The 14687-nt window shown below is 42.4% G+C and overlaps 1 protein-coding gene across 1 annotated transcript; it reads left to right on the top strand.

Moving 5' to 3' along the window:
• The first annotated feature begins 16 nt into the window (after positions 1–16).
• On the top strand, positions 17–5279 carry LOC111860848 (microfibril-associated glycoprotein 3). The gene is made up of 3 exons (XM_023844907.2): positions 17–118; positions 326–647; positions 769–5279. Exons 2-3 carry the CDS (start codon positions 374–376, stop codon positions 1479–1481), a joined length of 987 nt encoding a protein of 328 aa, XP_023700675.1. The 5' UTR covers positions 17–118; positions 326–373; the 3' UTR covers positions 1482–5279.
• Positions 5280–14687: the final 9408 nt, after the last annotated feature.

Below are 14687 nucleotides of genomic sequence, written 5' to 3'. Positions count from 1 at the left end.
AACTGGGAAAACTTCCGGTTCCTGTTTATCTTAAGGGTAAGCCACGCCCTCAGAAATCAGGAAGTAGATAGGCGAAGATTGAGAAATGCTGTAGCAGGTGGACAAGAGCACAATTATGGTATTAAAAAATATTGTGGGTTTTATACTGACAGTTGTCCTTTCATATTATTTTCATTACAATGATCTGTAGTTGAAATGATCAAATTTAGCTTGATAAACGGCTTTTTGTATATTGTGATTGTATCGGTATAGAACAGGTTGGATTTCTATATGTTTCAAAAATAAACTGTAGGAATGACCTAAACGGAGTGTTTTTTCCCTTTAGCTACATGACGCCTAATCAAGGTGCAAAGTGTAATTGTCGAAAGCCATCATGTTGCTAAAACGCAGACGCAGCGTTTGGCGTCGAATAGTCCTCGCATTCTTCGCGAGCCTGCTGGTCGATGTTAGTCCGGGAACTGCTCTGGAAATCTTCGGCCACAACAGGACTCACATTCCCATGCACCGGCTCGCGGAATTGCCCGCTTCCCAGGAACTGGTGGTGAAGGAGGGCTCCAGCACGTCAATTGAATGCAACGTGAATGGCACGAGGGATGACATTTTGTGGTACAACTCCAAGGGACACGTACTTGATCAGGAAGAGGGTGGTAAGTAAGATTCCATATTGGTATCAAGGTACTTTATTTTGAATTAATATATTTACTAATGTTAAAAAGACCACAACGATATGTGTTTCACCATTATTTGCGTACATGCCTATATCTGTAGGAGGAAAATGGCTGATATCGGACAGAGGAATCTTGAACATCACAGCTGTCACCTTTGAAGACAGAGGGAGGTATACATGTATAGCGTTCAGCTCGGCTGAAAGCTCGAACTACACTGTGACCCTGCGGGTGGCTTACATCCACAGTGGGCTTGGTCTGTACTACGTCCTGGTGTGCCTGGTGTCCTTCACTATCACCATGATCCTCAACATCACGCGCCTCTGCATGGTGAGCAGCCACCTGCGCAAGACCGAGAAGGCCATCAACGAGTTCTTCCGCACGGAGGGCGCCGAGAAGCTGCAGAAGGCCTTCGAGATCGCCAAGCGCATCCCCATCATCACCTCGGCCAAGACTCTGGAGTTGGCCAAGGTGACGCAGTTCAAGACTCTGGAGTTGGCTCGTCACATCGAGGAGTTGGCTCGCAGTGTGCCTCTTCCACCGCTCATCCTGAACTGCCGGACCTTCGTGGGTGAGATGTTTGAAGTGGTCCAGCCAGGTGGCTTTGACCCGGCCTGTGCTGACCTGAGGTGTCGACAGGCCATTGAGGAGAACCCGAGTAGGAGGGACGCAGAGGTGGGGTGCGAGGAGAGTGCCGAAAACCCCAAAGGCACTAACCCGGGTCCTCCTGAGAAAAGCCTGGAAGAAGTTGCCATCTGCGTTTCCATTTTGGGGACCAAAGGCACCAAGTGTGTCATTTATGAAAGTCATATATAAACCAGCAGGTCTGCATGACCTCGGGAAAGATCTCTGGTAATCAAACTTCGTAGTACAGGAACAGGGGCCATCTAATTATTCTGTACATATTGTCTTTGTTTATAGATTTTGTCGATCATATTAATGAATGGTATTTCCTAAACGTGGTGAATGAAGAGGAAATTACAAGACACAGTATCTTGGAAGGTTTTATTGAAGAATTCTTTAAAAGTTCTCATGTTGTATTTCAGTAAATGTTTTGGAGGTGAGGTCTTCTTAGCTTGAACTTAGTCATCAAGTTTCCCTTCTCTGGTGCTAGATTTCTTTCTATGAATGGTGTACTATATTGGGTGATTTATAAGTGGGTAATATTACGGTGACCTTCATGGATCACATTGAAGGATCAGTGGTTATAGTAAGTAACAGCTGACTATGACCCTTTAAAATTAAGTTGCCCCTATTGGTGAACCCTAAATAGGTTGTGCTGGACGTAGGTTGCCCCCATAATGTGTGAATATGGCTGATTGTCTGTAGCAGTCAGTAGTCCTTAGTTTCCCCAAATTCGGTCTTTTCAATAAGAAACTTTTGTGATGTCACGTCAAAGCCATTATGACATCACTGTCAGCTCGGCCAGACTTATGTGACACAAGCGGAGAGACCAGGGCTTTTCATGTATTCTTTACTCACTAACTTTCCCCTTGCCCAAATGATTTGCTGTTAATATTCCCTGAAATGAAACAGACTGGGGCAGTAACTTAAGGGCCCCAACAGATGGAGCCCTTGGCAAATAAAAGCTATGAATAGCTTAGCGGTTGAGCTCTGTGATTTGCACATATATAGAATATTATAGAATGTTTTCTATAGTACTACGCTTCATTTTTTCATTTTCATTTGCTTTAAAGTGTCTTTCCCAAAGTATGTCATTGTGATGCCCAAAGTAAATGCGATGTCACATTTTTCAGGGATCAGAGAATGTCTCCCGTCAAGTTTCTGCTCACACGTTCAAATCTCTTTATCTTCCTCAAACCTCCCATAAGAGTCTGTAATAAAGCTTAAGGGCATAATCTACGTAGGAATTGAACACAGAGTAGAGGTGCCCTACATTCAGAGCTACTTCATTTATACGTGCCCAATATCAGTGTTGTCAGCCAATCACAGACTGTGAAATGTGCTGATTTCTCTTCGGAAATAGCATCGGTGTCGAGTTCCAGCCACCACCAGAGTTCATTGAGTTTACGTGGTGCTGGAAGGTGGAATTTGGGTTTGGCCTCATCAGCCCTCTCCAGTAATGTACAGAGGGTGTTACAGCCGTATTTATCATAGCAATACCACCGGTAGGAGCAGGAATGTGTGTGAATGGGAATGCAATACCAATACTATGATCTTAAAAGACTGTTGGGTTGTTATTGCATCAAGTTATTTGGAAATAAATCGTTGCCATGGGATACTTTACAAAATGTCATTGCAGGAAATGGAGATTAATTAACCATTCTGGCCGTTGTAATTTATGCACTCTCCCTTGCCTTTAAATGCCCGTTGGGTTCAGCATAGGACGCTGCTGTTCTGTAGAAAGTAACCAAAACCTCACGAGAGATGAATACTATGATGGGATTAACTTTCGTCCAGAAGAGTTTTGTCCAGTCACGAATTCACATTTGTCCGTTTGTGGTACTTTCCTCCTACACGGCATGGAACTGCATTTCCAAACATAGACCAAGTACAACTGTAACAATGTTTCAGTTAATTGTCCTCAGTGTTACTATAGGAACTGCAGAAAGAAACAATGGCATGATCATAACAATATATTACACAAACAAATAGTTCACCAACAGCCACACCCTGCTTTGTAATACTGTAATTATGTGTGAGAACTTTATTTTTTTCTGCCCAGTAATGTTCCATGGTGCCATGAGCTGAAGGACAAATACCTAATTTCTCATTCTTAATTTTAATAATTTGATGTTTTTAATGTCTAAGGTGAATGGACTTTTCTATATATTACTCGTAATGAAATGTATATATTTGTATTTGGATTCTGTGAAAATTCGATTTCTGCATGAGCACCGTGACTCAAAACTGATATGTTTCTGGTTTTTGGACTCCTGGTCTGATGTGTTGGGCTGGAGCTCCACTGCAGGCTTTGCATCCGTTCCATTATTATTTGACTAATAACGTGTCATTTTAAGATAAGATGGAAATAGTTTTTTTTTCCTTCCAACAAACAGAGCGATGCATATTTTTTTGCTTGGTGCTAACAATTTTAGAAATCGTCATTTCAGTTGATGGTGATGATTCGTTTACAAAAGAGTCCTTGATGTCCATTTTCTATACATAAAAATATATTTGTTATTTTTTACACTTTTATTTTGTATAATAACTGCGAGTTCCTTTTTCCATTCGGTTCGGCGTGTATGGTAACAATTCAGCCTGAAAGGAACAAAAAGCTTCAGGAACGGGGGAGGAAAAACGTGAGAGTCCTCCTAAAATCTGCTATTGAGAGCTGAGGTTAAACTACAAAGCCGGGGAATTGAATTCTGGGCTTTCTTTCATTCCCTTATGCCGCGGTGATCGAATGTCATTGAGCGTAAAACAAACTGTGAATTGATTCGTGGAGGGTGAGTGTTTGTCTGCCCGTCCCTGTCCAGCGACCTCCCCCCCTCTCCCTCCCCCTCCGGTCTCTTCTGCTGACTTGCTACTTGCTTCGTGTGCTGGAGGCGAATTTTCGTTTTGCAGGGTGGTTCGGGAAAATCTATTAATATTCATGAGAGATGTGCCACCTGGTTGGCCAGTAGCGCTCATTAATAGCCATGTTAATAGCTAATTTGGTTAAGTTGTTACTACATTCGACGTGTCTATTTAAGGACATAACCTGTATTGGCAGAAAGACTACATGACGCAATTTAATAGTAACGCCACTCTACATAATCTACCTTTCCGCCATCATCCAAACCTTTGACAGCAAAAACAGGTGGCACATGTAGATGGGGCCTTTCATCGGCCAATCAGGTACCGCTCTATCATGAAAATTAATGAGTTGCCCTGAACTATCTTGTAAAACGAAAATTTGCTTGTGGGACGTATTTACCAGGTGGGATCTATGGGATTTCGCCAACCCTTACCCCTCAAATGTAAGGAAAACACTACTAAGCCCGAAGTGGCCGCTTCGTTGAGTGTGGATTTATTCTGATCACTTATATAAAGGCGATTTCTAAGACGGAGAGTCAGACATACATCGACATCTATACAGTACGTGCTGCTGTCATTTCCCAGGAAGGCAATCTGATTTCAGCGGGCAGTTTCACCCGAGTCCCCTGCGTGTGTTGAACTATATTGTGTCAAAGATGTGCCGTAAAATGACACAATAGTTACTCTTGTGCATTTGTTTTTTTTTTCTATCGTTTCGCTTTATCATCCGTGACGTATCCGATTTACGCTGCAAGTGCATTTGCCTCATCTGGGCTTTGGGGCGTTTTGTGTTCGCTTGAGAGGTTTAACAGTAACTTGCGTATTCAAGTTTCTGCTTTTATAGGTTGGTATGGAGTCTGTGGGACCAGCCATAATAATCACCAGGGTGGACTCAGTGGTAAATGTTATTTAATCTGCTTTTGAACTTTGTTCTGCTTCAGTTGATAATTAAGTGCTTTTTAAATGATTAAGTTCCCACAAAGAGAGGGCTGAGTGTGTTTGTGTTTGCTTCTATAAAAATAACAACCCTAAAAGACGCCATGTTTTTTTTTCTCTCTTTTAAAAAATTAGGGCATGAAACAATTGTAAATCAATTGCAAATCTTGTAAGATTAATTAAATTGAGAGAAGCCCACCTTAATTGTAAGCCTTGTTGTCTTGCACGTTTCCGAAGATTGGCTAAATGTGTGATTCTTTTCCCCTTGATTTTCTTTCATTTATGGCTCCTGTGTTTAAGCTTTACTGAAAACAATGTTTGGACACTTTTTAATACCCACGGTGCTCTTGAGTGTCTTTTGCAGATGGAGTACGTATTTATTAGTCAAATAAGAATATTTTTAGAAGTTTGTTACCGTGAACTGTGAAGAAGACACACGGTGGAATAAAATCAAGATTTAATTAATCGCCTTAGAGGATGTCCTTTCCGCCAGGTGATTTTATTTTTACAGATCTTGTGCTTTTATGATACACATATGGTGTGTAAACACTTTTTTGCTAAAAGTATGAAGGCTACAATTGAACTACTATATGACTTTTGTGCAAAGTAACACGTGTCCACATGCATCTAGTTTTTCAACACCTACATTATATGGATGTAGACAAAGCTCTTTTCAGATCTGACCCTCATTGCAAATTCCCTTTAAAGTTCCTTTTTCAGATTAACAAAAAGTATTTTAACGAGGGATGTGAGCACTATGCTAATTCTGAAAAACCGAATGATCAAAAAAAAAAAAGCAATTACAAAGAATGACATTTCAATGGAAATAATAATCCTAAGAAAATAAGGGTCCATTGCACTACGTGCTTTGGACCCTTAATGAAGCGTCACGTTCTTAAAGTTCAACGTGGAACAACTGGGACGTTTCCTGCGTAAAGGCTGTTCCTTGACATCGCCGCGTACGGATGGCGCCCCCTGGCGGTCATGCAGGCATGGCAGGCAACTGCAGAGAGACCAGTTCTTCTAGCTTCTGAATTCGTTGAAGAAAAGTACGCGTATTGATCTGGTTAAATAATTTATTATCTTTAATTAAGCCCCAATTGTAGAAAGTAGGTTAACTGGCCAGGGCCTCCTGAGTCGCCTATAGGGGACCCCCCACCCCACCCAGGGTGAAATTAACTTTTTGGGGGGAGGGAGACAGTTCGTTAGATCCAGTTCACCTAAAAGATTAATTCCAATTCGTTTACCAACTATTTCAGTGGTTATTCCTGTTCGCATAAAATTGATTTGAAATAATTGTGTTTGGTTTGTCAAAGAAGCCTATTATTTAGGGTTAGATAGGGTTAAATAGTGCCAATGATTAAGCTATAAATACCACCAATAAGTCATATGAGAAAAATAATATGTTACGGCTCATCACAGTCAGCTAATTAGACCAAATGCTAACAAACTTTGGTTAAAATTGCTTTAAATCATGAAAATGTTGCATCTCTAACATCAATTTGCAGCATATGAGGAGTCTCTACACATGTAAGCTATATACTACACTAGTAGATGGTGTAACCAACTCCACTCTTTCCGGTCTCTCGTTCAGCATGAATGAAAGAGGTGGTGAGTAGGTGAACGAGAGACTCTTGGATCGTGTCCAAATTCAGGGCTGCATGCTTCTAAGGCTGCATTTAAAGACTGAATGCATCACAGTAACATAAGACTGTCCCAATTTCAAGGGCTCCTTCAAATGCCGTCTAGAAATGCGTCCTCCTTTTACGAAGTTGCGAAGGATTCACCCGTCGGATCCTTCACAGCCCAACATATCCCAAGAACCATTGCATTAACCTTCAAGTAACATCCACAAAGGCTACATAGACCATGTCCTTCAAATGATGCAGCCACTGAATTCGGACACAGCTTCGGTCGTTTGTTCACTGTAAGCTTATACGTTTAGATTCCAGCCAATCATATGCTCGCTTACAGCAATTCATGTAAAATTTCTGAGGACAAGCGAAACTAACGAAAAGAACGAATCTGCGCAGGGAAGTGAACGTGTGTGTATAGTCCCCGTAAGGGACTCGTTTCCCAAGAACGAATTGTTCAGGAAAGTCACACCATTGCTTATTATACTATGGTAATGGGGTTGCGGTTTTAAAGAATTTCACAGTAAAGAAGAATCACGGAAGAAGCTGTCATCTGCATTTTCTTAGCTTAATCACCAAGGTGTCCGACAGGAGCTCAAGACACCTGACTGGCTGTTTCCATCCAGGGCATCTCATTCATGAACTGAGATTAATTGCTTTGCCCAGTTTCTATGTAGAAAGTGCCGGAACCAGAAAGATGCACCAATTGCTATTAATAAATTCCACAGAACAGTCCTGTAGCTTTATAATATTTATAATATTTAAACTCAATCTAGTAATGTTCTAACCCTAGGAATAACTCATTCGAAAATCAGCTCATCGAAGTTTTACTTACACAAAAATGGTCTGAGGGCAGAATGAAAAATGATTGGTTCGGAGAGACAAACCAATCAGATTGTCAAAGAGGTGTTGAAGAAGTGGGTCCAAGTGACTAGCGGGGGCAGACTTGATTGTTTGGTCCCATCTCCTCTAGCTGCTTGGATCTACCTCTTCTACAATCTGATTGGTTATTGGATCATTTTCACAGTCACAATCCTGGAAGCAGGTGGGAAAAGCGTTTCACTACAGAGATATACAGCATATGACTGTGTTTGTGACAAATAAAACTTGAATTTGTATATGGACAGCATGACGAAGAAGCCAACTTTACTTGATTTGAGTTTGCTAAGGAGAAGGGAGCCACACTAACAGGAATGTCTCACCCTGACCCAGATATTTTGGCTGAATTTTGGATTTTGACACCTCGAAATGGGGACAAACAGGCAGTTCCAGCCATATGGTGAGATGCCTGGCCAGGGATTGACTAAATGTTTATTAAAATAATTATTTGGCCCCACACATCTGCAGCCTGCCCCCTTCCTGTACCTTTGAGCAGGTGGCTTGGATGCTCTTGCTGCTTATTTCTGGGGGGTGGCAGCCAAATGTCACCTGACTGCCACTGTTCTGGTCGATTCTATCCATCTGTCTCTATTTGTCAGTGAAGTGATAATTCTTTGCGTTTCGTTTATCTGCCGTGGTGAACACAGCCAGACTCTGATTCTGGCCCGGGCCGGTTCCGCCACGTACAGCATATTTTCACACACGCGCTTCATTTCAGGGTTTGTGTTTCGCCTCTGTATAGGTGTGATCCTGCCGCAGTACAGACTCCCTAGAAACCTTAATAAGAGAACTACTATCCCCAATTAAGTTAATTCCCCAACCCTTATTACAGAAATCTGTCCACTAGAGTTGTTTTTACATATATTTTATATACTTTTATTAACTAGCAGATGCTCTTATCCAAAGCGACATACATTCTTGAGAAAGCAGGGACAGACAGTCCCTTGGCCCATTTGTAGAAGCCACTTTCCTGATGGTGGGATTTGTCCTTCTGATTACAAGCACTGTATCTTAACCTACTGCGCCACACACCACCTTCTTTAGCTGCTCGCGTTTCTTTGCTAGATAAATATATAAACACAAGCATGGTGAAGGTACCGCAGATATCTAGATCTGTCAATAATAGTCAAAAATGACCGTAATAAAAATTACACATTCTCCTTCGTATTCTGTAGAATGTGCTGAAAATCAGGGCATGGTTGGGTTGGTGAGAGAAGATTCACAATGTATAAAAGTTTGAGTTTCAGCCCCTGAGGCTGCCCTACCCCCCCCCAGCTAACAGCACGGGGGTTCTCTATACTGTCATAGTGAGTCAGAAAGCACCGGATCAGCAGCAGTCAGTCGAAAATGCTTCTTTTCTTCACTCTCTGTATCCCTTCCTCCAGCACATAATACAATGCAGCAAATCACCAAACGAAACCATCTCGTTTAGGCCCTGAGCTTTAAATAATTTGAGCATCGGGGATCAGGGGAGAAAAGGAGGCGGAGATCAAAACACAGCGGGGAGGAAGGCGGATGAGTGTGTGGGTCGCGGTTCCTCCTGATCAGAGTCCTGGAACGCAGGCGGCGCGCGGCCCACAGTGCCTTCAAAGGCCTGCAAGGTGCGCTAACGACGCAGCGTGATGATTAGCTTCTTCCAGGCAGAAGAAATGGCGGGAGGTGATGACAGATCGCATTCCAAAACCCACCGGCAAGATGACACTCGCAAAAACCGAAACCGTTATTTTGTCCCGGAGCTGACAAAAGCGGATCGTTCGCAGACGAAAATGTGCCGCTTCCGACGGCTTTCGTTTCCGAGTTCTCATCGCTCCTGTATTCTGTCTGTGTTGCCCGAATAAGCGCTACTAAAACAACTACGGTATTAACGAGAATGCTTAGGAATCACTGCGGTATGAAATGCAGCCCCTCACTGAAGAATCTTAATTAGGTCAAATCGGCACCGACAAGCCGTATAGTTTCAAACTGCTATTGCTATTCCGAAAATGGCCGATTAAAGCAGAAGCTGCCCTAGGCTATACCCTAGGGGCCTGGCAAATATCGGGCTCTGCCTCGAGAGAAAAAAAAAAAAAGAAAGTTAAATCAGCAACACTTTAGTGGCCGTGCTGATGTCAGCCTAGGGCCCACGGATAAATTAATCCTCCCCTGGCACTTGCACAGAACAGGGGGGTCATTTTAGGAGTAACATGACAATGCGACAATGCGAGATGGTTGAAATTCAAGAATGAGAGTATCGTCAGGCTCTGTTGTCACGTGTCAAACACAAAGGAAGCAGGAGTGGACATAAGGGCAAACGATAAGGGGTTTATTGAAAGGGAGCAGGGCAAACTAAACAGATCACATGGGGTCAAACAAAAGGCACAACCAGCCAAAGGATAGGCAGTGAAGCATACACTGAGATGACATCAGTGACTGGACTGGGGAGCACAGCACTGGGAGGCACTCTTATACAGCACTAATGAGGGAGCAGACAAGGGGCAGCTGGAGTGAGGCGCACGGGGTGAAATGAGAGGTAGGACAAATTAGCAACAGGCATGGCTCGTTAGAGTCACACCGGGGACAGAACAAGCGGGCAGGAATGCAGGGCGTGACATCAATGCCCTGAGCAGAGACTGATTCAGCTCACCACTCTCAGGATGGAAGCCTCCTCCATTTTAGAACAGCCCCCCGTAGAACGTTACATTCAGACCACGTATAACACACTATCAGCTGTTGGGTTAGACACTCGGAGCGGCCCTGACGGTGCTCGCTAATTAACTAATGCACCGTGTCATTAGCGTACTGTCATCTGCATTGATTGCACTGTGCTCTCGCTATATAAAGCAAACATACAAAATGTGAATTTTAATTCTTTTTTTAAAAGGGGCTGGCAGAGATTAATCTTTAGACAAAATATTGATTTATTTAAGGGCTGAGTTTATATATAAAGGCCGATGGGGATTCTGGTAATTAATTAATTTAATTTAGAATGTAAACAAACAAGCACTGTGCCAAATGGGATGATTTTTTTAAAACCAAGTAGCTAGAGGTACAACTCACACTAATCAAAGCACTCCAATTACTGATAGTAACTGGATTTGCGCTTTGGATTAGAACAACCCCTTTAATGCATAGTGGTGCTGTAAGTAGCATGAGGAATTTATTAGAGAACTTGGCTTTCAAGTAAAGGTGGGTGCTACCTGGGATTTCGCCTGCTAGTCTGGTTTTCTGTCACAGTCCAAAATACGCTGTTAGGCAAGCTGGCATCTCCAAATTGCCCATAATGCGAGTAAGTACCTTGGGAAGAACTTGCATCCCATGCAGAATGTTGATTACCTGCTCCTGCGATAGAATTGAGGTTTACTGTGACTTTGTACTGGATAATTGGTCATAGAAGATGGACAGATGACGATGTAAGCACATCACTTAAGAGAAAGAAAGAGAATCGGGGTCTAATTTGGTTACCTGAGCTCATTTTTATTCTATACGACGAACCAGGATACCTTTAGTGATTGACGGAGACATCAGGCACAGTGTGAATGTGACCAAACTGTGAGACCCAAAGATACCGTGACAGATTCAGCTATCAAGATGTCAGTCACAGAGTCTGAGGTAGGGGCCAGCAGTGTTCTAGATATCCAGCAATCCTTCTGTATTCCTGAACCTCTTATGCAGCACAGGGTACAGGGAGCGCAGGACATAAGGCACAGATAGATAGATTAGATAGATAGATAGATAGATAGATAGATAGATAGATAGATAGATAGATAGAATGTAGCTTTCACTCACTGCCCTTGTCAAAAAGTGAAAAAACTTTGAAGGCATTTGAGTAGTATATGTTTTCTTGCCCATGTACACCATGTGTCAGAATCTATTCCTACGATGTTTGTCATGTCCCTGTTTGGCCAGCAGATGTCACTGGTCATTCCGTTTTCTTCCTTATTCCCAGTCCTTATGAGTGGGTAATCGGTTGATTGTTCACACCTGTCCCTCATGTAGCCCTCATTATTGGAGTATATATGTGTCTATCCCTGCCTTGTTCCTTTGTTGGTTATTATAGATGCGAGTGCTGTGTTAGGTTCTGCTGGTAGTGAATTTGTTATCCCTGTTAGTGTTTCTTCGTTCCTGCTCGCCCTACTTAACCCTTTGTTTAGATTAGCAGGCTCTTTCGCGCTTCATCGCCCTACCTACCTTTGTTTTGACCCCATGTGGTCCATTTGTTTCTTGTATATTTTATTCATGGTAAAGTTTACTTCCCCGCTTCCTTGATTGTCTCTTGTTCTCCCAATCCATTTGTGACATTATGCAAATACATTTTCAAGCAGTTGTCTGTTAGCAAGACATATAAGAATATCAGCAGAAAGTCCTATAACCTTAACCCACTATACGAAGCCAGCAGTAGTTTGTTTGCATCCTGCTAACACTATTTACAACAATAACATATCACATCGAAAAACAGGGTATTATTACTGATAAAATACTGGCGGGGGCACCGCTACCACTTTTAAGTTGATTGCTATGTAAAACTGCTAATTAAACAACCTTCAAAACACAATGCTTTTCAGCTCAGATACATCAAGTAACGTAACAGAAATTAAAGGCCCTGACGTTTAGACTGTAACCTTAATTAAACGGATTAATTAATTCGATTTAATTATAAACAATGCCAGCGAAAAGCCTTTCTGTTTCATGTGAGAATTTCTGCGGCATTGTTTATAATTACAAAAAAAAACCCGCCTGCACATTTCTAGCTAACGGTTCGTTATTTTAATTCTCTGCTTGTAGGGAGCGTTGGGGTTGGTTGCGTTCCAGAAATAATTATCTCAACCAGTTGAAAACAACCCTTTTTATTTCTTCTCAGCCCACTGGATGCAGACATCAAAGAGCGCGTAGAACATGAAAGTGGGGTGGTGGTGAGGACGAGGGGGGGGCTGTTTACTGATGCTGGATGGCGGACTGCCCCTCCCCCCACCCGAAAGAGTGCGCAATTCATTGGTGAAAAGGGCTTTATTGAAGGAGGCCCGCGATAGAGCGCCGCCAAGCGGCGGGGAAAAAACACGGCGAGAGACGAGAGGTGTATTTTGCGGGCGTCCCGGGAGCACGAATCCGCGGCGTCCCTTCGGCGTCCAAGTAAAAGCGGCTGTATTCCGCTCCACCCGTAGATCTTCTTGTCAACTGTCTGTCAGGAAAATAATCATAATAATTAGTTAATTTTTACAGACATGTGAGCACAGTTCAGCGACTGTTTTTAGTTATTTCCTCTGACAATTATGTTAATTGTTAATTGTTTAAATCCTGACGCGTGTAGACAAGTGGCTGAAACAGCTGGAGTCTCCAGGAACGAAGTGCGACGGGGTGATTTAGGTTTGTGTAAAATTATAATTCAAAGGTTCGATACTAAAATGTTACATATATTGATCTAGGAGCAATAATGAGCAATATCTTGGGTTCTTAGAGATGTGCATTACAGCAGATGTAAGATTTGGGGGGTTGGATGACCTGGGGCGGGTGCGATCATGTGACAAGCCCATTCCTTCACTTCTCCAGTATCACCAATCATGTAAGATTTGATTTAAGTGTTGATGAGCCTGTTAGTACAAAACACAATAAATTTTTCTTTCTCTCTCTCCCTTTAACAGTGGGCTAACTGTCCGTCCCTGTGATTGGAAAATTGCCAGTTTGGACCAAAGCAGAAAGGTCACATGTCTGTGGGCCCTTGAGCAAGGTTCTTAACCCCCAGCTCTAGGGGCAATACACATTGGATGACCCTGTGCTGTGACCCCCCCCCCCCCCAAGCTATGGAGAGCAAGATTGGGTAGGCAAAGAGAAGAATTCCAATGTACCTGTACTTCTGCAAATGGACACACACACACACACGAAAGTGTCTCTATAGAGAACACTTACAACTCAGGAGGGGCTCACATGTACAACAGGGGAGGGATTTGAACCCATAGCCCTACTGGTGTGCAGCCTCAGTGCGCTATAATGAGCCACCGTTACCCCCTAGGTGTCCTTATGTGCCCCAATTTGTCCTAAAACTACTTATTTGTCCGAAGCTACTTATTTAAACATTAATTAAAGCTTTAATTTTCTTATAATAATTTAACTTTGCTTGAGCTGTATAAGAAGATTAAGGCCATTTTTCTGCTGTTTGTTTTTGCTCTTATATCCTAAGAACATTTCATATGCTTCTGAAAATGAGAGATTTCAAAAGTCCTGTTGTTTTAGCTTATTAATTCTGCCCAAACCACCTCTATTGATTCTTAGCAGTCGGGTACAATTGGATTTTGTTTTTAAAATGCATTTTATGAGCCGGTACCAGTGATACAATTTTATTAAATGGGTATTTTATGTTTCATTGGCTGATGCTGGTTTACCTGCAAGCAGATTAAAAGGCTTATCGATTGCCATTTCAGACACTTTCTCTTCTTGTGGTTGTTGTGAAATAATACATATTGAGCAAAGATACATTAAAGATATGTCTTTTCAACATCTTGTTGGATGTTGAAAAGAGGACCTGTGAGGAGCCAGAATGAAAATATTCATGTTTTTTTATGACGTCTTCTGAACGTCCAATATTGGGTTCTGCATTTGTCTCACACGGTCACAGACATCCAGAAAAAATCTCCTAGCCAGTTTGAACCTTTGCTTGTCACTTGGTCTGTACCTCAAGGGTCTGCCAATTGTACCCTTAGCTGTATGTAATTGTACCTTTTAAGGTATAGAAATGGACTCTGAGGAACATCCCCGAGGTACAAACAGCATTAATGTACCCCGATTGATACAAAAATGTTCTTCAGAGTCCATTTCTGTACCTTAAAAGGTACAAGTTCCTACAGCTAAGGTACAATTGGCGGACTCCTAAGGGTACAGCCCCAGTGACAAGCAAAGGTACAAATTGAGCAGACTTCTACTGACTTGAGATTTAATGGAACCGAACTAAAAAAAAAAAAAACTCACTATGACTGCAATTTAATTAATCTCATAACGCAGCCTGTCACTGACGTAAGTCGTAGAAATCACTCTTTGTTACCGTATGACAGGGGAGCCAGATGTGTCCTATAGCCGCATTTGGCCGTCGGGAGATTCTGCCGCATCCTAAAAACCCTCAAAGTAA

Source organism: Paramormyrops kingsleyae, chromosome 24 (genome assembly GCF_048594095.1).
Source record: "Paramormyrops kingsleyae isolate MSU_618 chromosome 24, PKINGS_0.4, whole genome shotgun sequence".
Classification (NCBI taxonomy): Eukaryota; Metazoa; Chordata; class Actinopteri; order Osteoglossiformes; family Mormyridae; genus Paramormyrops; species Paramormyrops kingsleyae.
Note: the sequence above shows the minus strand (reverse complement) of the source record. Positions and strands in the feature narration are given on the sequence as shown.